General features: G+C 37.2%; 1 protein-coding gene across 1 annotated transcript in view; it reads left to right on the plus strand.

Moving 5' to 3' along the window:
* Positions 1 to 26,780, plus strand: part of POLN (DNA polymerase nu) — a 345,265-nt gene that overhangs the window by 184,001 nt on the left and 134,484 nt on the right. Inside the window, exon 17 of the mRNA XM_043972229.1 lies at positions 5,731 to 5,845. Coding sequence (XP_043828164.1) covers positions 5,731 to 5,845 — 115 coding nt within the window. The remainder of the gene's footprint in view (positions 1 to 5,730; positions 5,846 to 26,780) is intronic.

Below are 26,780 nucleotides of genomic sequence, written 5' to 3' on the forward strand. Positions count from 1 at the left end.
AAGTCAATCCATTTATTCAGTACCATTTTTGTGATTTGGGAAATACTTAAACCCTTCTAACTGCCCTATATAAACACTCAACAACAATTTTAGGGTCTAAATTTTAAAATTAAAATGGCCCAGCAGCCCAAGCTGGCCTTATAGAGAGACCTGTGAACATGAAAGAGTGCTAGACATCTGCTTGGGTGCTCAGAGCTAGAGGGACCTTAGAAGGCATATACTCCACCTGAGCAGCAATGCCACCTATAATGTCCCTGACATGTCCTACAAGTCATCATACAGACTTTGCTGGAAGAGTTCCCTTGATAAGAACCCACCTCCTCTCAAGGGAGGGAGTCCACTCCTCTTTGAGAGAATTCTAATCCTTAGGAACAGTTTGAAAAGTGTATCTTTAAAACTGCCCATTGTTTTGCCTGCTCCCAATTGCTCCTGGTTCTGCCTTCTGGGGGCAAGTAGAATAAATGTAATTCCTTTCCTACATGTTAAGTATGAAGAACTTATCTCTATCGTGTCCCAGATAACACATATTCAAAGAACAGCTCCCCTTTTCTTTCCTCAAAAGAGTTGTCTGGGTTTGTGTCATGAGAATGAGGGGAAGTAACTAGAAAATATTGTTATTGTTGTTGTTTAGTCATTCGGTAGTGTCTGATTCTTCATGCTCCCATTAACCATAGCATGCCAGGCCCTTCTTTCCTCCAACATCTCTTGAAATCTGTCCAAGCTCATGTTCGTTGTTTCCACAACACTGTCTATCCATCTCATCCTCTGCGATTCCCTTTTCCTTTTGCCTTCAATCTTTCCCAGTATGAGGGTCTTTTCCAATGAGTTCTGTCTTCAGCTTCAGGAATAGAAAATAGTCTCTCTTCAATTCTTTAAACCTCCCATCCCAGCACTAGTTCCAACTCTAAATGTTCATTTTAGTTGGGAGAACTAAAAGTTACAGTTCGGGGGAGGTGAGGGAGATACATTCAGCCTCATGAGGGCTGCCACCATTATGAAAAGCCATGAATGTTTTTGTCCTCCCTGAACCAAGAAGCCTTCCAAGATTCCCTTCCTAAAAGTGTTCTCTCCCTTCTCACATTTTCTATAGCACATTGTAGCTCTGCTTTCCTCTTATGACCTTCTACTTTGAATAATACTTTTCTGTGTATATTTCATATTCTCTGATCCCTGCACAGTAGATTATTTTCTCCTTGAGGGGAGAGACTATAACCTTTTCACACTGCTGTTGATTCTCCTCCTCTCCTCTTTATCTCCTCCCTTGGTTTTCCTTCTACTGCTCTCTCCAAGAGGTCCAATTCCCCATGGCTCTCTTTATCCTGTTTTTACATCACCTACAATGCCAGAATCTCCTTCTCCTCTTCCCTTCTCAGAGAATCGCCTATTTAACATAAAAGAAAAAGAAAACAAGTAATTGAAACTAAACAAAATACTGAAAGAGTCTGACATTACATGCAGAGTTTACACACACACACACACACACACACACACACACACACACACACACACACACACACACACAGGCTCCCATCTCTTCAGAGAAGCAGGGGAAGTACTTTTCCACGTGGATCTATTAAGCCTTTTGCTATTCTGCCACTCAGATTTTTCTTTTGTACCTGCCAATCCACTATGCTTTTTCAAAATGGCTCAAACATTCCAAGATGACCATACCCCTGTATTCTTTTTGACTCCTAGTAACAGCCAATCTTTTAGTGGCATAAAAACATCACAGGACATATTATCCCTATCCTAGTAGCTACACTCTAGATAAGGTTTGGTATCTTGAACCCTGTGCCCACTCCCCCCTTGCCCCAAGAATAAACATTCCTAGTCAATGATCTACTCAGTGTATGCTTGTTGATTGGTTGTCTTTCTTGGTGATTGGCTATAAGAAAGGAAGGTAAAGGCAAGAGAGGAAAATCATTTGGATTAAAGATTTTCTGTCTGTATTAGTTGAGAGACTGAAAAAAAGGCAAGGAAGGAGAGGAGTCTGCTGGAATCATTTGAAGCAAGAATCAGTGTGTGGGATTTAGCAGTGAGCCTAAATGGGAACAAATAGAGTTTGGAAAAGTATAAAAGAGGAAACTGTAGGTGGTAAATTGTGTTTCTCTGTTCCTTCAGCAAAGGGCATGGCCACCATCACCCTAGCCAAAGAATGTCAAGGCCAGTTGATCTTCAATTCCTTTGGTCCAACCCCCCAAAAAGGTTGACGGAAGTAGTTTCTATTTTTCTCCTCCTAATGTCTTCTCAATACTTTTTCATATTGGATTAGCCCTAGTGAAAATTGTGAGATTGATAGAGTTGGGCTTTGGTGGCCTTCCACTTTTTTTCTCTCCCAGCTCCCTTTTGGTAACCATCACCATCAATCATTTAATAATATATATTTACTAAGCACCTATAAGTACAAGTACCCTCAGCTACTTAGGCTCCCCCTGGACAATGCTTTCTGCTCTGGATCTTTCATGACCTATTTCCTGCTCCATCTTGCTCTTGCTCTCCTGTATCTAAACTTCCCTAAGTCTGTGTCTTATATGAGGCACTTTGCAGAGTATCCTATAAATAAAAGTATTACCTACCACTCTATGAGGTGACCAAAAAACCAATCTGATTAATAAATTCATGGTAAACTGTCTATGACCAATAAAAGAGCACTGGGTTTGGAGTTAGAAGATGTGGATTTAACTCTTAATACCTGAATGACCTAGACAAATTATTTATCTTCCATGGGCCTAAGTTTTGAAATGTGTAAAATGAGTAGACTGGACTAGAGAATTTCTAAGGTCCAGTTCAGCTTTAAATCCTATGACATTTTTCATATTTACATTTGATGGACTGCATATGGTTTCTTAACCCATAGACATGAGGAATGTGGGAATTTTAAAGACTACATGGTATTACAGAGGTATCTGCTACATGATGGGTGCAGAGCTGGCCTCAGAACCAGGAAGACCAGCACTGAAGTTCTGCTTCTAACACAAACTGAGAATGAGGTCACCAAGATAATGACCAGGCTTCATGCAAAGATAATGGATGTTACAACAGTTATCAAAGATGGGAAATGATGCAACAGGCAGGAGATGGGAGTCAGATACTTATTTCTTCCATCACCACTTCCTCCCTCCCTCTCCCCCCACTGCACATATTCTGATTCAGTGCTATAGGCACACTGAGTTTGCCTAGATCAAGTTACTCCATCTCCCCCGACTTCGGGCATTTTCACTAGCTAGCTGTCCACCAGGCATGGAATGTTCTCTCTCCTCATCCTCAACTCCTGACTTCTCTGGTTTACTTTAAGTCCCAACTAAAATCTCATCTTCTACAGGAAGCCTTTCCCAACCCCTCTTAATTGTATTTATCCTGCATACAAATTGTTTGTACATAGTTGTTTGCGAATTGTCTCTCCCATTAGATTGTGAGCTTCCTGAAGACAGAGATTTTGCCTTTGAATCCCTAGTGCTTAGCACAGTGCCTAGCAGCTGGTAAGCACTTAGTAAATATTTATTGACTTACTGACACTTATTCAATGAAGCAAGGATTGGGGGATGGAAGGGAAGGTGCCTTTCCACTAGTGCAGTTTGCAATTTCCCTATAAATTAGGAAAGCAACTTCATAAGTTGCCCTGACTGAAAAGAATCCATCACCTGATGGTCAGCCCCCTTATGATGGGCAAGTTTGTAGCAATAATGAATCAGCAGCTTGGAATTTTCTCTAGGCTTTTTTCTTCATTTTTTCTACTATTATTAATGCACATTTTTACTAGGCAAAAATTAGATTTAAAATCTAAATTTAAAACAATGTATATACAGAATACTCCAGATTTTCTTATGTCTTAAAATGATAAGGAATGCACAGTTTAATAAGAACTTATATTGATGTGTTGATACAGTGTGTAGTTGCTCATAATTTAATTCAAAAGCTATTGGGCTTTTACATATACTCTGTTACTTCCAAAAACAGATGATTTGCTTTTATTTTAAAAGTTAACATGGGGGCAGCTAGGTGGCACAGTGGATAGAGCTTCAGCCCTGGATTCAGGAGTACCTGAATTCAAATCTGGCCTCAGACACTTAACACTTACTAGCTGTGTGACCCTGGGCAAGTCACTTAAGCCCCAATTGCCTCACTTAAAAACTTTTTTAAAAAAGTTAACACAATATACTAGACTGCCTAATTTTAAAATATAAATACACATCTAATACTAGGAAGTAGGAAAACTTTCTGAATGAATGTAAGCAAACATTTCAAAGTATTTATTTTTCAAAACCAGTAAATAACAAGGATAATACTATTGAACAAATCCACCTCTCTACAAGTGAAAGTCCTAGAATGTTGCTCTTCACTGATTGGTCACTACCTTAACCCTGAGGAAAACACTGAGGGTCTCAAATGTCTTCCCCGGTGTCACTGTCCAGACTTTAGGTGCCCCCTGTATAATGAATGTAGGGAAAATTTGATTTCAAAGAGATCTTTCCATTGGTGTATAATTTTGAAGACTTCCTAATTGTATTATGATAATGGTCAGGGCAGCTAAGTGGCATAATAGATAGATCCCTGGCCCTGAAGTCAAGACGACATGAGTTCAAATCAAACCTCAGACACTTACTAGCTGTGTGATCCTGGGCAAGTGACTTAATTCCAATTGTCTTAAACATATGGGGCCATCTCCAGTTGTTTTGCTATATATCTTGCCACTGGACCCAGATGGTTCTGGAGGAGAAAGTGAGGCTGGTGACTTTGCACAGCCCTTCCTCACTAAAATCCAATTTACTGCAAGTCATGACATCATCCTGATGTTATGGTCCTCTTTAGTAGAGGACAAACAATGAAAAATGATAACGGATACCATTGTGCTAATTGGGATAGTTTTGGAATAAAAGGAGCAACAGAATAAATGGTAAAGGAATTATAAAAATGGAAATCATAGAATCATGTAATCTAAGAACTGGATGGGACCTCAGAAATCATCTAGTCTATTCCCTTTATGGGAATAAGCGAGACTTTGCTTCCCTTTACCTTCCATGCAATGTTGCTAATTCTGCCCTTTGGATTCACCCATATTAAGTTCAATCCTTCTTCCTCATGCTAATGATGTTTGAACACACCAATTATGTCTCCTCTAAATATTCTCTAATCTAAACATTCCCAATTCCTTCAATTTATTTTCTAGTCCTCTTGCCATCCTGGTCTTCTAGACACATTCCAATTTGTTAGTATCCTTGCTAAATGGGGTTACCCAAATTGGGGACAACTTTTCAGATGTGATGTGCCCAGAGTAGAAGACAGTCATCTCTCCAGACACTCCATTCTGTTTCTTTTAATGCAGCCTAAGATCATGTAGGCTTTTTCAGTCAATCAGTCATCAATAAGCATTTATTTAATGCCTACTCTGTGCCACTGTGCTAAGCACTGGAGACACAAAAAGAGGCAAAAGACAGTTCTTTTCCTCAAGGAGCTTACAAGCTGATGAAGGAGACAACAAGCAAACAATTATGTGCAAAAAAAGCAATATGCATGATAAATAGGAAATAATTAACAAAGGGAAGGCACCAAAACTATGTTTTTTAAAAAAACATGAATTGTAGTTATTTAATACTGTAATCATAGCAATTTAAACTATAGTAATTTGGGCAAGGGCTCAGTGCTACAGTAATGAGGGAAACAGGAGTGGAGAAGAAAACTGAAGGGGCTGGTTAAAAGACTGAAAATTAAAAGCAGGACTATGTTTGTCAGACTTTTCACAGATTGAATTGCGAATCCTTGCCCACCTCTCTTGTGATCCAGAACTTCTGAAGCTTTTCCAGGAACCTGAGAGTCTTGATGTGTTTATGAGACTGACTTCTCAGTGGTAAGAGAGATTAACTTACAACGTTACCAGATGTGTGCAATGCTAATATGATTAAAGCGGCCTTCAGTTCTTCCACATGTGCTTTAAGAAAGAATTAAATTGTCTACAGTAGTTAATCATTTTGCCAACCTGTCACCTTTTGAAGAGAAGAGTGGATAAATAATGTGTCAGAGGGATTTCATAATCATGAAAGAACTGATAACATGAAGATTTATCTTTCACTGTAGTAAAGAATGAACCACTGGAGACTACTAAGAAAATAGAAAATGTAGTAATAATGTTTGACATTACTTGCATGTTCTTACTCCTCTCTCCCCAACCTAAAAGAGGCACCAAAGAGTAAGGTTGGTCCTCAGACTTTCCTGGAAATGTAGTTTCTTTTTGATAGGAAAAAACATTGAAGCAATAGTAAACACTAAGTAAATGACAGAGAACAACACTAGAATTTGGCATTTCCTAATAATAATCTACAATTACATAGTACCTTGAGGCTAACAAATTGTTTTACACATATGAATTCATTTGCTATTATTATCCCCTTTTTACAGCTGAGGAAACTAAGACTGAGACAGGATAAGGGATTTGCCCAGGGTCTTGCAACTCCTCTGTATCTGAAGCAGTATTGAAGTCTGGGTCTTCCTAATTTAAAGGCTAGTGCTCTAAATAGTGTTTAAAGACCAGAAAAAAATAAAAATTAAGTAACCAACTTTTTTCCCACATAAATATTTTATTATTTCCATTACATTTAGAGATAGTTTTCAACATCTGTTTTTATAAGATTTCTAGTTTCAAATTTTTCTTCCTCCCTTCCCTCCCTCCCCCCTCCCCAAGACAGCAAGTAATCTGATGTAGTTTATATATGTACAATCACATTAAACATATTTCTGCATTAGTCATATTATGAGAGAAGAATCAGAGCAAAAAGGCAAAACCTCAAAAAAGAAAAACAACAGCAACAAAAACAAGAGAAATAGTATGGCTCGATCTGCATCCAGATTCAACAGTTCTTTTTTTCTAGATTTGGAGAGCATTTTCCATCATGAGTCCTTTGGAACTATCTTGGACCATTGTATTTCTGAGAAGAATCAAATCTATCACAGTTGATCAACACACAATGTTGTTGATACTGTGTACAATGTTCTTCTCCTGGTTCTGCTCCTCTCACTCATCATCAATACATGCAAGTCCTTCCAGGTTTCTCTGAAATCCACCTGCTTATCATTTCTTACAGCACAATAGTATTCCATTACATTCATATACCACAACTTGTTCAGCCATTCCCCAATTGATGAGCATAAAATATAACTTAAATTGGTTGGGGAGAATCTTATTTCTGCAGAAATATTGTCACTTATACTTGTGTTAGTTAACACTGAGCCCACCCACCTGGTCTAAAAAATTTGTGGTAAGGCTAAATCAAGTCTAGGGAGTTTTACTTAGTGCAGAGTGAAATAGAACATTGGTCATTGTACAAATAACTTACATGGACAGCTAAACCACTACAAATAAGCCTCCCCAGTTCCTTTGAGACCTGAATGATCTGGCTTGCTCTGTCTGTATCAAGTTAGATTTGAGTGCCAAATCTCCACTTCTTCTAGGCAAACCCAGTCCTGTCTTCATTGTTCCAGGTGGGAAAATTGGAGTCTTGCAGCTTTTAATATAATATATGATTGACAGGTTTTCAGAAAATAGCACCAGAAAATGCATACCACTAAACAGAAAATAACCTTTTCCAGCCTGTTTATGGAAACATAATGGGCAACTGAAATAATCATTCTTCAGGTAAAGCAAAAAGAAGACCAGAAATCAAGTAAAGGAGGTAGGCAAGACTTATAAGTATAGAAAGGATTTTTAAAAGTATTTGCTGCATTAAAGAACTCTAAGTTTTAGAACACATATTTTATTAATTATTAATTATACAGGGAAGGATTTTGATCTATTGACTAAACAGTAAGCTCCTTGAGGGGAAGCAGAATCTGTCTTACTTTTCTCTGCATCTTTGTGGAGCCCTGCTCAGGCCCTATACATAGTTGGCACTTAATTAATTTTTGTTGAAATACTTTATGATTTTTTTCTACAAATTTAACATCATCTATAAACATTAATGGAGTTGCCTCTTGGAAATTTCTCTTTACACTATGTGTATGTGTATTTTCATTCCCAGGTCTTCAAATATCTTGTTTTATTCAGCCAGTATGTGCACGGTTTTTGACAGCTATCAACCTATTATAGCTGTTGCTAATAATTTTGTCAGACAATAACAGTATCAGCAAAAGAGGCTGCTTCAGGGGCAGCTAGGTGGCGCAGTGGATAAAGCACTGGCCTTGGATTCAGGAGGACCTGAGTTCAAATCCGGCCTCAGACACTTGACACTTACTAGCCATGTGACCCTGGGCAAATCATTTAACCGTCATTGCCCTGCAAAAAAAAAAAACCAAACAACAACCCCCCCAAAAAAAAAAAAACACCAAGCAAACAAACAAAAGAGGCTGCTTCAGACTCTTGATAAGTTGCTCTCTCCTAAAAAACCATTTAGAGCATTTACACTAGAGATAGGCCCTCTTGTCTTCATTTTCCCCATTATGTAATAAGACTTGCTCAAATTTGTATAAGACCTTAAAGTTTATAAAATACATTCTTTAAAAGAACCCACTAGAGTTGGTAACGTAACTGTCACAGTGATCTGTGTGTATGTGAAATAAGAATCTTAGAGAGGTTAAGCAACTTGGCCAGGGTCACACAAGTATTAGAACTGGGATTCGAAGCCACATAGCTTGACTCTATATCTAATGCCATACTGCCTCTCAAAGAATAAAGAAGTAAGAATGGTAACATAAATCCTTATAAGTTTTAGAGCTGGAAAGAGCTTCGGTTATCTTCTAGTCTAAAACCCCCCATTTCATAGATGAAGCAACTGAGGACCTACAGGGGGTTAAATAATTTGTCCAATGTAACATAGCTAGCAGGTAGCAGAATTAGGATTGAACTCAGTTCTTCTTAATAACCCTAATAACTGGGGCAGTTAGGTGGCACAGTGGATAGATCACCAGCCCTGGAGTCAAGAGGACCTGAGTTCAAATCCAGCCTCAGACACCTGACACTTACTAGCTGTGTGACCCTGGGCAAGTCACTTAACCCCAATTGCCTCACCAAAAAAAAGAAAGAAAGGAAGGAAGGAAGGAAGGAAGGAAGGAAGGAAGGAAGGAAGGAAGGAAGGAAGGAAGGAAGGAAGGAAGGAAGGAAGGAAGGAAGGAAGGAAGGAAGGAAGGAAGGAAGGAAGAGAGAAAGAAAGAAAGAAAGAAAGAAAGAAAGAAAGAAAGAAAGAAAGAAAGAAAGAAAGGAAGGAAGGAAGGAAGGAAGGAAGGAAGGAAGGAAGAAAGGAAGGAAGAAAGGAAAAAAGGAAGGAAGAAAGAAAGGAAGAAAGAAAGGAAGAAAGAAAGGAAGAAAGAAAGGAAGAAAGAAAGGAAGAAAGAAAGAAAGAAAGAATAACCATAATAACTGTGCCACACTTTCTTTGATGAATTGCAGGGTAATTCCCTTTCATAAAGAAGGTTTCACGGTATATGATACTATGTGATAATGAGCCATTATGGAAATGATTGTTACCAATGGGGGAATAGAACAGCAGATGTGGAGTGGGGGATTTGAGGGGTAGGGAAGACCAGCTAGATCAAAAAGAATCTCTTTAAAAAGTTATTTCATGAGATGCTTCATTATTTTTTGAGAAAAAAACAATTTAATTTTTTTTGTAATGAACATTTTTATTTATAGGTTTGGGTTCCAATTTTTATCCCTCTTTCCTTTACCTCCTGCCCCCTCCGTGAGGTGGCAAACATTCATATATGGGTTATACATGTATGATTATGTAAAACAGTACCATATTTGTCATTTTGTACAAGAAAACTTGATTAAACGAAAAAAATGAAAGAAAGTGAAAAGTATCATGCTTCAGTCTGTTCCATCAATATCAGTTCTTTCTCTGGAGGTAGACAGTATGTTGTATCAATAGTCCTTTGAGATTGTCTTAGGTCATTGTATTGATAAGAATAGTCAGGTCATTAAAAAAAATTTATTAAGAAGAAAAAGAAGGAAGTACTATAACAAAGAAGTAAGTATGCAGAAAGTCCAGTCTGCCAGAGTATAGTTAGTAGTAGTCTTCAACAAGTATTTCTTAAACACTTCTTATGTACTGTGCTAATGCACTGTACTTATGCACTGTGCTAAGTACTAGGGATGCAAAAAGAGGCAAAAGACAGTTGCTGCCTTCAAAGAGCTCACAGTCTAATGCGAGAGACAGTGGGAAATCAGCTATGTGTTGCCTGCCTACTCCAGCTCATCTTCTCCTCTACTGTAAAAGCTCTTTCATGCCTCTTTTATATGAGATAATTTTCCCCATTCTATCTCTGCTTTCCCCCTTCTCCCAGTGCCTCTCTTTCTAACCCCTTAATTTTTCTTATATCATCCCATCATAGTCAACTCACAACTGTGCTCTCTGTATTTACTTCTAACTATCCTAATAATGATAAAGTTCTTGAGTTACAAGTATAATATTTTCATGTAATAATATAAACAGGGGCAGCTAGGTGACACAGTAGATAAAGCACCAGCCCTGGATTCAGGAGGAACTGAGTTCAAATCCGGCCTCAGACACTTGACACTTCCTAGCTGTGTGACCCTGGGCAAGTCTCTTAACCCCAGTTGCCTCACCAAATTTATATATATATATATATATATATATATATATATATATACAAATTAACCTTATTGAATTTATTATGATTTTCTTTCCTGTTTACCTTTTTATGCTTCTCTTGAGTCTTCTGTTAGAATGTCAGATTTTCTAAAAGTCTTCTATTTAATTAAATATCCATTTTTTCCTTTGAAAGATTATATTCAACCAAGAGAACATGGTACATAGTATCAGCAGCATTGTGTGATGATCAACTGATAGATTTAACTCTTCTCAAAAATGCAATGACCCAAGACAATGCCAAAAGACTTAAGGTGGAAAATGCTCTCCACATTCAGGAAAAGAACTATGGAGTTTGAAGGCAGATTGAAGCATCCTATTTTCACTTTTGCTGTTGCTTCTTTGTTGCTATTGTTGTTTATTCTTTCTTGCATTTTCTTCTATTTTTTTTTCATATAAAGTAGTAGCAGGGCGTATGCTGAATAACACTTGTCTAGTGAGCAAAGGGAGTACGTGTTAAAGAGTAGTGGCTCACTAGACAAGTGTTATTCAGCATATGCCCTGCTCATTCCTATTTCCATGTCTTAGCTTGCAACTATTATACCACCTGAAGTCCTGCCCCACCCCCAATTCTGTCCAAATCCTGTCCATCTTCCAAGATCCAGCTTAGATCCCATTTTCTCCATGAAGCCTTTTCTGAATAATTCCTGCCTTTATAAGTATTTTTCTTTCTCTAAATTAATATGTGGCTTAATATTCTATACCACATAACTTAGGGCTTGATTATATACTACTCTATTCTCTTAGGTAGTCTTATTGGTATGGCACTGAATACTTACTTACTTACTTAATAATTAATAATTAATTAATTTAGGCAGAAGTGTCATTTTATTATATTAGCTCAGCCTATCCATGAGCAATTGATATTTTTACAATTATTTAGATCTGATTTGATTTGTGTGAAAAGTGTTTTGTAATTGTGTTCATAAAGTTGCTGGGTTTTCTTGGCAGGTAGACTCACAAGTATTTTATATTGTCTACCATTACTTTAAATGGAATTTCTCTTTCTGTCTCTTGCTTCTGAGTTTTGTTGGTCATGTATAGAAATGCTGATGATTTATGTGGATTTAATTTATATCCTACAACTTTGCTAAAGTTGTTAATTGTTTTAAATAGTTTTTTAGTTGATTCTTTAGGATTCTCTAAGTGTACCATCATATCATCTACAAAGAAAATTTTGTTTCCTCCTTGCCTAGTCTAATTCCTTTAATTCCTTTTTCTTCTCTTATTGCTTAATCTAACATTTTTAGTACAATATTAAATAATAGAGGTGATAATGGACATCCCTGTTTCGCCCCTGATCTTATTGGGAATGCCTTTAACTTATTCCCATTACCTGTAATATTTGTTGATGATTTTATTTTAAGGAAAGCTGCCTTTTATTTTAAGGAAAGCTCCACCTATTCCTATGTTCACTAGTATTTTTAATACTAGTATTGTATTTTGTCAAACTCTGTCTGCATCTATTGAGATATTCATATTATTTTGGTTAGTTTTGTTATTGATGTGGTTGATTATGTTGATAGTTTTCCTAATGTTGAACCAGCCATGCATTCCTGGTATAAATCCCACCTGGTCATAGTGTATTATCCTGGTGATGAATTGCTATATTATCCTTGCTAATATATTATTTTAGATTTTTGCATTGATATTCATTAGGGAAATTGGTCCATAATTTTCTTTCTCTGTTTTGGCTCTGCCTGGTTTAGGTATCAATGCCATATTTGTGTCATAAAAGGAATTTGGTAGAACTCCTTCTTCACCTATTTTTCCAAATAATTTGTAGAATATTGGAATTAATTGTTCTTTAAATGTTTGGTAGAATTCACTTGTGAACACATCTGGCCCAGGAGATTTTTTTTTCTTGGGGAGTTCATAGATGACTTGTTCAATTTCTTTTTCTAAAATAGGCTTATTTAAGGATTTTATTTCCTCTTCAGTTAACCTGGGCAATTTGTATTTTTGTAAATATTCATCCATTTCATTTAAATTGTCAAATTTATTGGCATACAGTTGGGCAAAATAGCTCCAAATTATTGCTTTAATTTCCACTTCATTGGTGGTGAATTTGCCCCTTTCATTTTTGTTACTGGTAATTTGTTTTTCTTCTTTCTCTTTTTAAATCAAATTAACCAAAGGTTTATGTATTTTATTGATTTTTTCATAAAACCAGCTCTTAGTTTTATTGATTAATTCTGTAGTTTTCTTGCTTTCAATTTTATTAATTTCTCCTTTGGTTTTCAGGATTTCTAATTTAGTATTTAATTGAGAATTTTTAATTTGTTCTTTTTCTACTTTTTTTTTTTAGTAGTGAGGCAGTTGGGGTTAAGTGACTTGCCCAAAGTCACACAGCCAGTAAGTGTCAAGTGTCTGAGGCCGGACCCGAACTCAGGTACTCCTGACTCCAGGGCCGGTGCTCCATCTACTGCGCCACCTAGCTGCCCCTTTTTTCTACCTTTTTTAGTTGCATGTCAATTCATTGATCTCCTCTTTCTCTTTTTTATTCATGTAAGCATTTAGATATATAAAATTTCCCCTAAGAACTGCTTTGGCTGCATCCCATAGGTTTTGGTATGTTATCTCATTATTGTTATTCCTTGGATGAAGTTAATGTTTCTATGATTTGTTGTTTGACCCACTCATTCTTTAGGATGAGATTATTTAGTTTCCAATTAATTTTCAGTCTGCCTTTCCATGGCTCTTTATTACATGTAATTTTTATTGCATCATGATCTGAGAAGGATGCAATTACTATTTCTTCCTTTCTGCCTTTGACTATGCGGTTTTTGTGCCCTAATACATGGTCAATTTTTGAGTATATGCCATGTACCACTGAGAAAAAGGTACATTCCTTTCTATCCCTATTCAATTTTCTCCAGACATCTATCATATCTAACTTTTCTAACATTCTGTTCACCTTTTTAACTTCTTATTTATTTTGTGGTTAGACTTATCTAATTCTGAGAGGGGAAGGTTCAAATCCTCCACTAGTATAGTTTTGCTTCCATTTCCTTTTGTAACTCATTTAACTTCTCCTCTAAGAATTTGGATGCTATACCACTTGACACATACATGTTTAGGATTGATATTACTTCATTATCTATTGTACCTTTTAGCAAGATGTAGTTTTCCTTCCTTATCACTTTTAATTAGATCAATTTTTGCTTTTGCTTTATCTGAGATAAGGATTGCTATGCCTGCTTTTTTTTACTTCAACTGAAGCATAATATATTCTGCTCCAACCTTTTACCTTTACTCCGTATGTATCTCTCTGCTTCAACTATCTTTCTTGTAAACAACATACTGTAGGATTCTGATTTTTAATCCACTCTGCTATTCACTTCCATTTTATGGGAGAGTTCATCTCATCCCATTCACATTCACATTTAAGATTACTGTTTATTTCCCTTCATCTCCTTTCCCCTTTGTTGTACTTTTTTTCTTCTTTCACCCTATTCCTCCTCACCAGTGTTTTGCTTCTGACCACTGCCTCCCTCAATCTTCCCTCCCTTTTATCAACCACCCTTCCTTTTTCCCCTGCTTCTTCCCTCCCTCCTATCAGTACCACCCATTTCTCCTTACCTTTTTACTTACTTCCTTAAAGAGTAAGCTAAGTTTCTTTATACAAGTGCATGTATATGTTATTCCCTCCCTGAACCAAATCTGATGAGAGTAAGTTTGAAACAATGCTCACCCCTCCCTTCTTTCCCTCTATTGATTCTTTTTGTGCCTCTTCATATGATGTAATTAACCCCATTCCACCTCCCCCTCTCTTTCCTCCCCCATTCTCCTTTTATTCTGCCCCTTAAGTTTCTTTATATCATCACATCAAAGTTAATTTAATAACAATACTTTAATAGAGATACAGATCCCAAGAGTTAAAAGTATTATCCTCCCTCATAGGGATGTAAACAGTTTAACCTCAATGAACAACCTTTTTCCCTCCTGTTTACCTCTTTATATTTCTCTTGAGTTTTGTATTTGGAAATCAAATTTTCTGTTCAGTTCTGGTTTTTTCTTCAGGAAATCTTGGCAGTCCCCTATTTCGTTGAATGTCCATCTTTTCCTCTGAAAGATAATGCTCAATTTTGCTGGGTAGTTGATTCTTGGTTGTCATCCAAGTTCCTTTGCCTTCTGGAATATCATATTCCAAGCCTTGTGACCCTTTAATGTTGAAGCTGTCAGGTCCTGTGTAATCCTGACTGTGGCTCCAAGATATTTAAATTGTTTCTTCCTGGCTGCTTGGAGTATTTTCTCCTTCACCTGATAATTCTGGAATTTAGCTACAATATTCCTTGGAGTTTTCCTTTTGGGGTCTCTTTTAGGAGGTGATTGATGGATTCTTTCAGTGATGATTTTATCCTCTAATTCTACAATATCAGGGAAGTTCTCCTTGATAATTTCCTGGAATATGGTGTCCATACTCTTTTCTTGATTATGGCTTTCAGGTAGTCCAATAATTCTTAGATTATCTCTCCTGGATATATTTTCCATGTCAATTGTCTTTCCAATGAGGTATTTCACATTTTCTTCTATTTTTTTCAGTCTTTTGATTCTGCTTGACAGATTCTTGGTGTCTTGTGGAGTCATTAGCTTCCATCTGCCCAATTTTAATTTTAAGGCATTATTTTCCTTGGTAAGCTTTTGCATCTCCTTTTCTGTTTGACCAATTTTTTCTCCCATTTGGTCAATTGTATTTTTTAAGGAATTGTTTTCTTCAGTCAATTTTTATGCTTCTTTTGCCAGCATAACTCTCGTTTCTCTCATTTCTTTTCCCATTTTTTCTTCTACCTCTTTCATTTGATTTTTAAAAGCCTTTTTGAGCTCTTTCAAGAAGGCTTTTTGGTCTCAAGACAAGATAATCTTCTCACTTGAGTCTTCACTTGTAGGCATTTTGACAAACTCCCCTGAGTTTGTGTTTTGGTCTTCCCTTTCACCATAGAAACTGTCAATGGTACGGGGTTTTTTTTGTTTCTTACTCATATTATAGCCTATTTTTCTTTTTCTTTTCTTTTTTGTGAGGCAATTGGGGTTGTGACTTGCTCAGGGTCACACAGCTAGTAAGTGTCCAGGGTCTGAGGTTGGATTTGAACTCAGGTCCTCCTGACTCCAGGGCCGGTGCGCTATCCACTGTGCCACCTAGCTGCCCCTTATAGCCTATTTTTAAACTTATAAAGTTGAAGTCTGCTCCTGGGGCACAGGGGTCACTTTTGCAAGCTTCTTGTGCTGGGGGCCAGGTCACTGACTTTCTGTTCTGAGGCCTCTGTGGCTTTTGGATTCCTCACAACCCTGGATTTACTCTCTGTGTTGGAATGACTTGGCTAAGTTGCATCTGTCCTTTGGGTGGTTTTCTAGGTAGCAGTTTGCCTTTCTAGCCCAAGACGGCAGGTCTTACAAATGGACTGTTGTGCCACCAGCCTTCTGAGTCAGGACCAAGGGGCCTCAGAGACTTATTTATGCTGTGTCCAAGAGACTTCTACTGACCTGTCCAGACCCCCTCTGCTGTGTGCTGCTCTCAGCTGTGCCATGAATGGTGCCACACTGAGCCACCCTCTCCTTTCCTGAAGTCTTCTCAATTATCTCAAATAAGAATATTGTGTCTGTCTTTTTGGAGGTTCTGTGGTTCCAGAATCCATATAGAGGCTTGATTTAATGTTGTTTTTGAGGGAAACATGGGAGAGCTCAGGCAACTTCCTGACTTCTCTCCACCATCTTGGCTCTTAGGCATTGCAATTTCACTCAAAGTTGATCATTGATGATTTTTCACTCCTCCATTAGTAAAACTGTCTTGGTTTGTTTCTTTGGGAGTTTTCCTTATTTTGATCATTACTTTTCAAGGAAGATCTAGAATTTCAAGGACAATCCTAGAGGGCTGACCTAGAAGCAATGTATAGAAGTTGCAGGGAAACAGATATTGGCTTGAGATAATGAAAACCTTCCTCTTAATCAGATGGACCACAATGGAATGGGCTGCCTCAAGAGTGTAAGGGTTCCCTATCACCTTTAAGTGATCCTTAAGTTTAGGTCAGAGATCTCATAGAGATAATTCATATTTAGGTAGGAGATTATGATAATCATGATAGGTAGGTAAACTCTGAGGTGCCTTTCAATTCTGAGATTCTGTGATTGTGTTGTTCTGCAGCATATCATTCAGAATAAAACTTATGGTGCAAATTGCAGCATTCAGACAACCCTAAACCATTTAACTTCTTTGTAGCTATAGCAATATTTTCTTTTTAAAATTGGTCTAATGGCTTCCAAAACAAACAAACCAGTTCATAAAATGATCAATTATGATGAAAGATTCCTCTAATCTCTCATTATTAGTTTTGCTTCAAAAGTTTCCCCCCTGTGGCGATTAAAATTATATGGGGTTGCCCTATATACTGTTCCAAGTTTAGGGAAACTTAGCTGGGGTTCTAATATGTAGCTACTTAGAAATTAGAGGCTATTGTACTAGTTTGGGGCATTAAGCATTTATTAAAGCATATTAAATATTAGTAAAGAGAGCACATGGCTCAGAAAGTTAAGAAAAGATAGTGGTGTGATGAAATAATGGGATTTAGCAGATACTCAAAGACCCACCTGGAGATTAATCTAGACTGATTGAATCAAGTGACAGTGATTGGCTGCTGATTAGCCTACTTCAAGTTAACTAGATTGTAATCACACCTGGCTAGCCCTTAATCCAATGAACCAATGGATTTGGATGATGCCAACCAATCAGCTTGAAGCAGTATATAAGGACCACCTCTGTTCTAGACCTATAAAAAGCGTTCACAATCAGTTTGCTAGAGAGTTCGTGATTGAAGCAGGCTTGTGGTGGAGGACTTGAGGAAGAACCCAACCAGACTGGAACTCTAGGCTAGGTAGGCTTTTCTTAACTTTCAGAACTCCATGTGAATACCTGTATGCTTTAATAAATTCTTAATGCCCAAAGACTGGTGCTAAAGCTCCTAATTTAAGGCAACCACAATTTAGATTTTAAACATCACAGTGGGGAGCCATAGTGGGCTGTGTCTGCTCCCTCCAAGTTCCAGGGCCAAGAGAACGCATGACAGTGTAAGCTTCCTGCTGGTTGGAGGAGAGCCTGTCCTTACACATTGATCAAAGCTAATTGGCTAACATCATTAAAATCTATTGGTTTACTGGATTTGAGGGTGGTTCAGTGCAGTGCATGCTGATGTCAGAGTACAGAACCCTCCAAGAGGAAAAAGCCTTCACGTAGGTGTGGTTTTAATTCCTATTCACAGTCCAAGGTCCAACCACATTTACTTTGAAATTCTCCTGACTCTGGGCTGGCCTTAAGAAAGGTCTGGTCAGGTTCTCTGGGTCTCATAGAACCTCCTTATTTTCTCACACACTGCCCCCCCCCCCAATTCAGTCAGTTCCTTCTGGATAACATCATTTATCTTCTGGTTTCTTCTATTAACAAAATGTTCAGGTCCACAGCAAGTTTCATTTACTATACCAGTTCTTCTAGCAATAGCTAATTGAAAACTTATATTTTGGTACAATTGCAACCCTCTAAGCTTACAACTACAAAAGAACATCTAAAACAGCATGGTATTGAGACAGAACATTAATAACCAGTAGCAAAGAAGCCCTGAATTCAAGTCCCTACTCTGGTACATACTAGTATGTGACCCTAGGCAAGGCACTTAAAGTCTTAGTAACCCAGACAACTCTCTAAAACTGTTAAGTTACAGAGCAGTTGTCAACCTACATTTTTGTCATTGAAGGGAGTTCCCAAATTGGGAGATTGTTACATTAATTAAACTATTTTCTTTAATGACTAGGCAACAGTCAAAGGAGGTAAGGGACAGAGTTGTTGAAATGTAAAAGATAAGGCCTTTCAGATGCAAAGGAAACATTCTGCTGCTTAAAAAGAGTCTAAGGTTGAAATAACTCAATTGCATAAGAAGGGGGCAGTGATAGGGCACCAACTGCTTCAATAGCCTTGTCCCAAACCTCTCATCTGCATCAGGCCCAGCAGGAGTCTGGGAAATATAATCGGGCTGTGCACCATAACTAAAGGTTGTTGTTTGTCCTTCATTCTGGAAGAGGACCATGATATCAAGGTGATGAAATGACTTGCAATGAATTGGATTTAAGTGAAGGAGGACTGTGCAAGGTCACCAACCTCACTCTTTTCTCCAGAGCCATCTGGGCCCAGTGGCAAGATATATATCAGGATGACTGGAGATGACCCCGGATGTTCAATACAATTGGAGATGACTTGCCCAGGGTCACACAGCCAGTAAGTATCTGAGGTGAGATTTGAACTTAGGTTCTCCCAACTTCAGGGCCACTGCACCACCTAGCTGCTCCATAAATAATGGAGGTCCTCACTGAGAGAAGAAGGCACCCCAGTACCAAGAAGCATTTATTTTTTTAAAGACAGAAGAGTCTAGACCCCTCTTGTCCCCTCCAACCTGGTGGTGACAAACTTCAGAGCCAAGACTCCTAGGGAATCAAGGGGGAGAGGATTGCCCTTACTGAAAAGAATGTTGTCAACACCCTGCCAATTCTGAGGCCAAAGATGGCTGAGACAGCAGCTACCAATCAGTACATGAGCCCAAGGAGTACAATGGATCAACCTGTCCAGCAGCAGCTGCCCCACATCAAACAAACTGCCAGGCCAAATCTGACCACAGACAAGCTCACTGAGGGGCCAGATATACATTTGACAGACCTGCTGGACCCAGGTCAGCAGTGAATTGGCCCATACAGCTAATAGGCAGTTTTATGTGAAGAACAAGCCTGCATGAGCAACTGGGTGGTTTGTCTACCCTAAATGGGACTTTGTGAGGACCCTACAGAGAGAGAAATTACACCAAGTCCCTCGTGTGCTAGAGTGCAAATCACATTGGCCAGGGGTATCCCAAAGGCGTGGGCCTTGCTACTGTTGTAATTTTAAGTTCATGCTCATTCTTCCTCCCATAGACTCTGAGCATGCATATCGTATACAACTTTTAAGACACTTTTGAAACATATCCATATTAGTAATAAGCTACAACCTATTTATGTCTATTATACATCTCTCTCTTGACCTTTTAAGTTATGTGAAGCTGTATTTTTCTATGATTCTGATATTCTCTGGTTTCTAGGACTATAACATGACTAGAAGAATATTCTTTAAAAGATGGGTTTTTGTTTTAGACTATTCTCTGAGATTGTTGAAATTGTTGAAAGCATTGCTATTATGTAATTTCCCAAATACAATCCACTCTGCTCTCCTATTTAATTATGGGTACATCTCATTGTCTAATTGCAATGCCTGTCTAAGATATATGTACTGATAAACTAACTAACATAAATTCTTATCATAATCTGGACAACAAGTATTCTTTATCCATAGGTTTTGTCTATATGTATTGTTAGGTCGATTTTGAATGACCATGGATTTCATTAAAAAACTATACTGTAGTGTTTTGGAACTTAATGCAAACAGCATAATGTCATCAATAAATGAAAAGTATATCTCTTCCATTTGGATTCCATTGCCTATTCTATTTGACAATGGCAAAGTATTTTATTCCTCCCATTATCTTGATGAGGAAACAGAAAGATACCATAGTGGTTAGAGTGCTATGTTTGGAGTCAGTAATACCTGGGTCCAAATCCTCCTCCTGACTTCTATGTGGGAGCACAGCCCACTGCTTAATCTCTCTGGAACTTACTCAACTCTCTCTATCAGGTACAGGTGCATTCTGCAGGGCGGAAGGAGTTTCTACCATGGGAATTTCCATACTGATAAAATCACACATCTTTGACATATTAATGTATTGATACCAATAATCAAAGGATAGATGAACAGCATGATCCTTGTGGTTGCATCTGTCTGGACTCTTAGATCATATTAACATATTCATGGGAGATATCGCTTCATTTTTCAAGCTCTGTTTTTCTCAGAGTTATATGCTAAAAATAAAACATCAAACAGTTAGTGTATATTGTGTTCTTTCAGCCAATGGTATAACAGAGTGTCTAGAACATAGGCATTTAAATGCTTATTGAACTGAATTGAATTGAATTGTCAAGGTAATATAGAAATGCATCTGTGAAAACTATCTTATTCCTTTCTTACATTTTCAAGGATAGCCTCAATACACATGTGAATCATTCTCTTAGCCTTTTTTTTTTTAAATTACATATAAGGTATTTTATTTTTTCTGTTACATGTAAAGATAGTTCTCAACTTTTGTTTATACAAGCTTTACAATTTCAGATTTTTCTCCCTCCCCCCTCCCCTAGACAGCAGGTAATCTGATATAGGTTATATCTATATAGATATAGATATACACACATATATATACACATAATAACATTAATCCTATTTCTGCATTAATCCTGTTATAAGAGAAAAAAATCAGAGCAGTGATGCAAAACTTCAAAATAGAAAAAAAACAAACAATAGCACCCAAAACAAAAGAAATAGTATGGTTCAATCAGCATCTATACTCCACAGTTCTTTTTTTTTTTTTCTTGGATTTGGAGATCCTCTTCTATCATGAGTTCCCTGGAACTCTTCTGTACCATTGCATTGGTGAGAAGAATACAGTCCATCACAGTAGGTCAACACTCAATGTTGATGATACTGTGTACAATGTTCTTCTGGTTCTGCTCATCTCACTCATCATCAGCTCACGCAAGACCCTCCAGGTTTCTCTGAACTCTTCCTGCTCATCATTTCTTACAGCACAATAGTATTCCATTGTATTCATATACCACAACTTGTCCAGCCATTCCCCAATTGATGGGCACCCCCTCAACTTCCAATTCTTTGCCACCACGTAAAGAACACCTATAAATATTTTTGTACATGTGGGTCCCTTTCCCCCTTCCATGATCTCTTTGGGAAAAAGACCTGAAAGTGGTATTTCTGGGTCAAAGGGTATGCACAGCTTTATCGCCCTTTGGGCATAATTCCAAATTGCTCTCCAGAATGGTTGGATCAGTTCACAGCTCCACCAACAATGGATTAGTGTTCCAATTTTCCCACAGTTTCTCCAACATTTAATATTTTCCTTTTTTGTCATTTTAGCCAATCTGATAGGTGTCAGGTGGTACCACAGAGTTGTTTTTATTTGCATCTCTCTAATCATTAGAGATTTAGAGCATTTTTTCATATGGGAACAGATAGCTTTGGATTCTTCATCAGAAAACTGCCTGTTCATATCCTTTGACCATTTCTCAATTGGGGAATGACTTGGGTTCTTATAAATTTGATTTAGTTCCCTATATATTTTAGAGATGAGGCCTTTATCAGAAGTACTGGCCTCAAAAATTGTTTCCCAGCTTTCTGCCTCCCTTCTAATTTTGGATGCATTCCTTCTGTTTGTACAAAAATTTTTTAATTTAATGTAATCAAAATCATCCACTTTGCATTTTATAATATACTCTATCTCTTGTTTGGTCAAAAACTGTTTTCCTTTCCAAAGATCTGAGAGGTAGACTATTCCTTTCTCTCCTAATTTACCTATGGTATCACCTCTTATGTCTAAATCATGTATCCATTTTGACCTTATTTTAGTATAAGGTGTAAGATGTTGGTCTATGCCTAATTTCTGCCATACTATCTTCCAGTTTTCCCAGCAGTTTTTGTCAAATACTGAGTTCCTATCCCAGAAGCTGGAGTCTTTGGGTTTATCAAACACTGCATTACTAGTGTCATTTACTACTGCATTTCCTGAGCCTAGCCTATTCCATTGATCTACCACTCTATTTTTTAGCCAGTAGCAGATAGTTTTGATGACTGCCGCTTTATAGTAAAGCTCCAGGTTTGGTACCGCTAACCCACCTTCCTGTGAATTTTTTTTCATTATTTCCCTGGATATTCTTGATTTTTTTGTTTTTCCAGATGAATTTTGTTATTATTTTTTCTAGCTCTATAAAATAATTTTTAGGTAGTCTGATTGGTATGGCACTGAATAAGTAAATTAATTTAGGCAGTATTGTCATTTTTACTATATTAGCTCTGCCTATCCATGAGCAATTGATATCTTTCCAATTATTTAGATCTGATTTGATTTGTGTGAAGAGTGTTTGGTAGTTGTGTTCATAGAGTTCCTGGGTTTGTCTTGGCAAATAGACTCCCAAGTATTTTATATTATCTACTGTTACTTTAAATGGAATTTCTCTTTCTATCTCTTGCTGCTGGACTTTGTTGGTCATGTATAGAAATGCTGATGATTTATGTGGATTTATTTTATATTCTGCTACTTTGCTAAAGTTGTTGATTGTTTCAAGTAATTTTTGACTTGATTCTCGAGGATTCTTTAAGTATACCATCATATCATCTGCAAAGAGTGATAGTTTTGTTTCCTCCTTGCCTATTCTAATTCCTTTAATTCCTTTCTCTTCTCTGATTGCTAAAGCTAACATTTCTAGGACAATATTAAATAATAGGGGTGATAATGGACATCCCTGTTTCACCCCTGATCTTATTGGGAAGGCCTCTAATTTATCTCCATTGCATATAATACTTGCTGATGGCTTTAGGTAGATACCGTTTATTATTCTAAGGAAAGCTCCCCCTATTCCTAAACTCTCCAGTGTTTTTATTAGGAATGGGTGTTGTACTTTGTCAAAAGCTTTCTCTGCATCTATTGAGATAATCATATGATTTTGGTTGGTTTTCTTATTGATATAGTTGATTATGTTAATAGTTTTTCTAATGTTAAACCAGCCCTGCATTCCTGGTATAAATCCCACCTGGTCATAGTGTATTATCCTGGTGATCACTTGCTGTAATCTCCTTGCTAATATCTTATTTAAGATTTTAGCATCAATATTCATTAGGGAAATTGGTCTATAATTTTCTTTCTCTGTTTTTGCTTTGCCTGGTTTTGGTATCACCACCATATTTGTGTCATAAAACGAATTTGGTAGAACTCCTTCTTCACCTATTTTTCCAAATAATTTGTATAATATTGGAATTAATTGTTCTTTAAATGTTTGGTAAAATTCACCCGTAAACCCATCTGGCCCTGGGGATTTTTTCTTAGGGAGTTCATTAATGGCTTGTTCAATTTCTTTTTCTAATATGGGTTTATTTAGGGATTTTATTTCTTCTTCAGTTAACCTGGGCAGTTTGTATTTTTGTAAATATTCATCCATTTCATTTAGATTGTCAAATTTATTGGCATACAGTTGGGCAAAATATTTCCTAATTATTGCTTTAATTTCCACTTCATTGGTGGTAACATCACCCTTTTCATTTTTGATACTGGTAATTTGGTTTTCTTCTTTCTTTTTTTTAATCAAATTAACCAATATTTTATCTATTTTATTGGTTTTTTCATAAAACCAGCTCTTAGTTTTATTGATTAATTCTATAGTTTTTTTGCTTTCAATCTTATTAATTTCTCCTTTAATTTTCAGGATCTCTAATTTAGTGTCTAATTGGGGATTTCTAATTTGTTCTTTTTCTAGCTTTTTAAGTTGCATGCCCAATTCATTAATCTCCTCTTTCTCTTTTTTATTCATGTAAGCATTTAGAGCTATAAATTTTCCCCTAAGCACTGCTTTGGCTGCATCCCATAGATTTTGGTATGTTGTCTCATTATTGTCATTCTCTTGGATAAAGTTATTGATTGTTTCTATGATTTCTTGTTTGGCCCATTCATTCTTTAGAATAAAATTATTTAGTTTCCAATTGATTTTCATTCTACTTTTCCCTGGCTCTTTCTTACATGTAATTTTTATTGCATTATGATCTGAGAAGGATGCATTTACTATTTCTGCCTTTCTACATTTGACTATGATGTTTTTGTGCCCTAATACATGGTCAATTTTTGAAAATGTGCCATGTACTGCTGAGAAAAGGTATATTCTTTTTTTTCCCCATTCAATTTTCTCTAGACATCTATCATGTCTAACTTTTCTAGTAATCTATTCACCTCTTTCACTTCTTTCTTATTTATTTTTTGGCTAGATTTATCTAATTCTGAGAGGGGGAGATTCAGATCCCCCACTAGTATAGTATTACTGTCTAATTCCTCTTGTAACTCATTTAACTTCTCCTCTAAGAACTTGGATGCTATACCACTTGGTGCATACATATTTAATATTGATATTACTTCATTATCTATAGTACCTTTAAGTAAGATGTAATTTCCTTCCTTATCTCTTTTAATGAGATCTATTTTTGCCTGCACTTTGTCTGAGATAAGGATTGCTACCCCTGCCTTTTTTACTTTAGCTGAGGCATAATATATTCTGTTCCAGCCTTTTACCTTTACTCTGTGTGTATCTCTCTGCTTGAAATGTGTTTCTTGTAAACAGCATATTGTAGGGTTCTGGTTTTTAATCCACTCTGCAATTTGCTTCTGTTTTATAGCAGAGTTCATCCCATTCACATTCACAGTTATTATTACTGACTGTCTATTCCCCTCCATTCTATTTACCCCCTTTGTACTTTTCCCCCCTTCTTTCACCCTATTCCTCCTCACCGACGTTTTACTTCTTACCCCTGCCTCCCCCAATCTGCCCTCCCTTTTTATCACTCCCCTCTCTTTTCTTTACCCTTTTCTCCCTTGCTTTTGTCCTCCCTTCTATCAGTCCCCCCCTTTCCCTTCCCCTTTTGTTTCCCTAAAGAATGAATTAAGTTTCTTTATCCCAATGAATGTATATGTTATTCCCTCTTTGAGTCAAATCTAATGAGAATAGGGTTGAAACAATGTTCCCCCCTCATTTCTTTCCCTCTATTGTAATAGGTTTTTTTTCCACCTCTTCATATGATATAATTCATCCCATTCCTCCTCCCCTTTCCTCTCCTCCCCATAGACTCCCTTTTTAACCCCTTAATTCTTTTCTATCATCACATCAAAGACAATTTATATTTATACCCTCTATGTAAAGTCCTTCTCTCTGCCCAAATACATTTACAGTTCTTAAGAGTTATGAGTATTATCTTCCTGTGTAGGGATATAAACAGTTTAACCTAATAGGGTAACCTTTTTTTTTTTCCCCTCTGTTTACCGTTTTAAACTTCTCTTGAGTCTTGTATGTTGAGATTGAATTTTCTATTCAGTTCTGGTCTTTTCACCAGGAAAGATTGAAAGTCCCCAATGTCATTAAATGTCCATCTTTTCCCCTGAAAGAAAATGCACATTTTTGTTGGGTAATAGATTCTTGGCTGCAATCCAAGCTCCTTTGCCTTCCGGAATATCATATTCCAAGCCTTGCGGTCCTTTAATGTTGAAGTTGCCAGGTGCTGAGCAATCCTGACTGTGGCTCCATGATATTTAAATTGCTTCTTTCTGGCTGCTTGGAGTATTTTCTCCTTCACCTGATAATTCTGGAATTTGGCTACAATATTCCTTGGAGTTTTCCTTTTGGGGTCTCTTTCAGGTGATCGGTGGATTCTTTCAATGATGATTTTATCCTCTGATTCTATGATATCAGGGCAGTTCTCCTTAATAATTTCCTGGAATATGGTGTCTAGATTCTTTTTCTGGTCATGGCTTTCAGGCAGTCCAATGATTCTCAAATTGTCTCTCCTCGATCTGTTTTCCAGATCATTTGTCTTTCCAATGAGGTATTTCACATTTTCTTCTATTTTTTCATTTTTTTGATTCTGCTTGACCGATTCCTGGTGTCTCATGGATTCCTTATCTTCCAACTGTCCCACTTTAATTTTTAAGGCATTGTTTTCTTCAGTGAGATTATGCACCTTTTTTTCCATTTGGCCAAGTGAATTTTTTAAGGCAGTGTTTTCTTCAATGAAATTATGCACCTTTTTTTTCCATTTGGCCAGATGAAGTTTTTAAGGCATTGTTTTCTTCAGTGAGCTTATGCACCTTTTTTTCCATTTGGCCAAATGAATTTTTTAAGGCTTTGTTTTCTTCAGTAAAATTATGTGCTTCCTTTTCCAAGCTGCTGATTCTTTTTTCATAGTTTTCTTGTTTTGCTTTCATTTCTCTCCCCATTTTTTCTTCTACCTCTCTCAGTTGATTTTTTTGTTTTGTTTTGTTTTTTTAGTGAGGCAGTTGGGGTTAAGTGACTTGCCCAGGTTCACACAGCTAGTAAGTGTGTGTTAAGTGTCTGAGGCCGGATTTGAACTCAGGTACTCCTGACTCCAGGGCCGGTGCTCTATCCACTGCGCCATCTAGCTGCCCCTCAATTGATTTTTAAAATCCTTTCTAAGCTCTTCCAGGAAGGCTTTTTGTTCTTGAGACC

The sequence above is a fragment of the Dromiciops gliroides genome, chromosome 6 (assembly GCF_019393635.1).
Source record: "Dromiciops gliroides isolate mDroGli1 chromosome 6, mDroGli1.pri, whole genome shotgun sequence".
Classification (NCBI taxonomy): domain Eukaryota; kingdom Metazoa; phylum Chordata; class Mammalia; order Microbiotheria; family Microbiotheriidae; genus Dromiciops; species Dromiciops gliroides.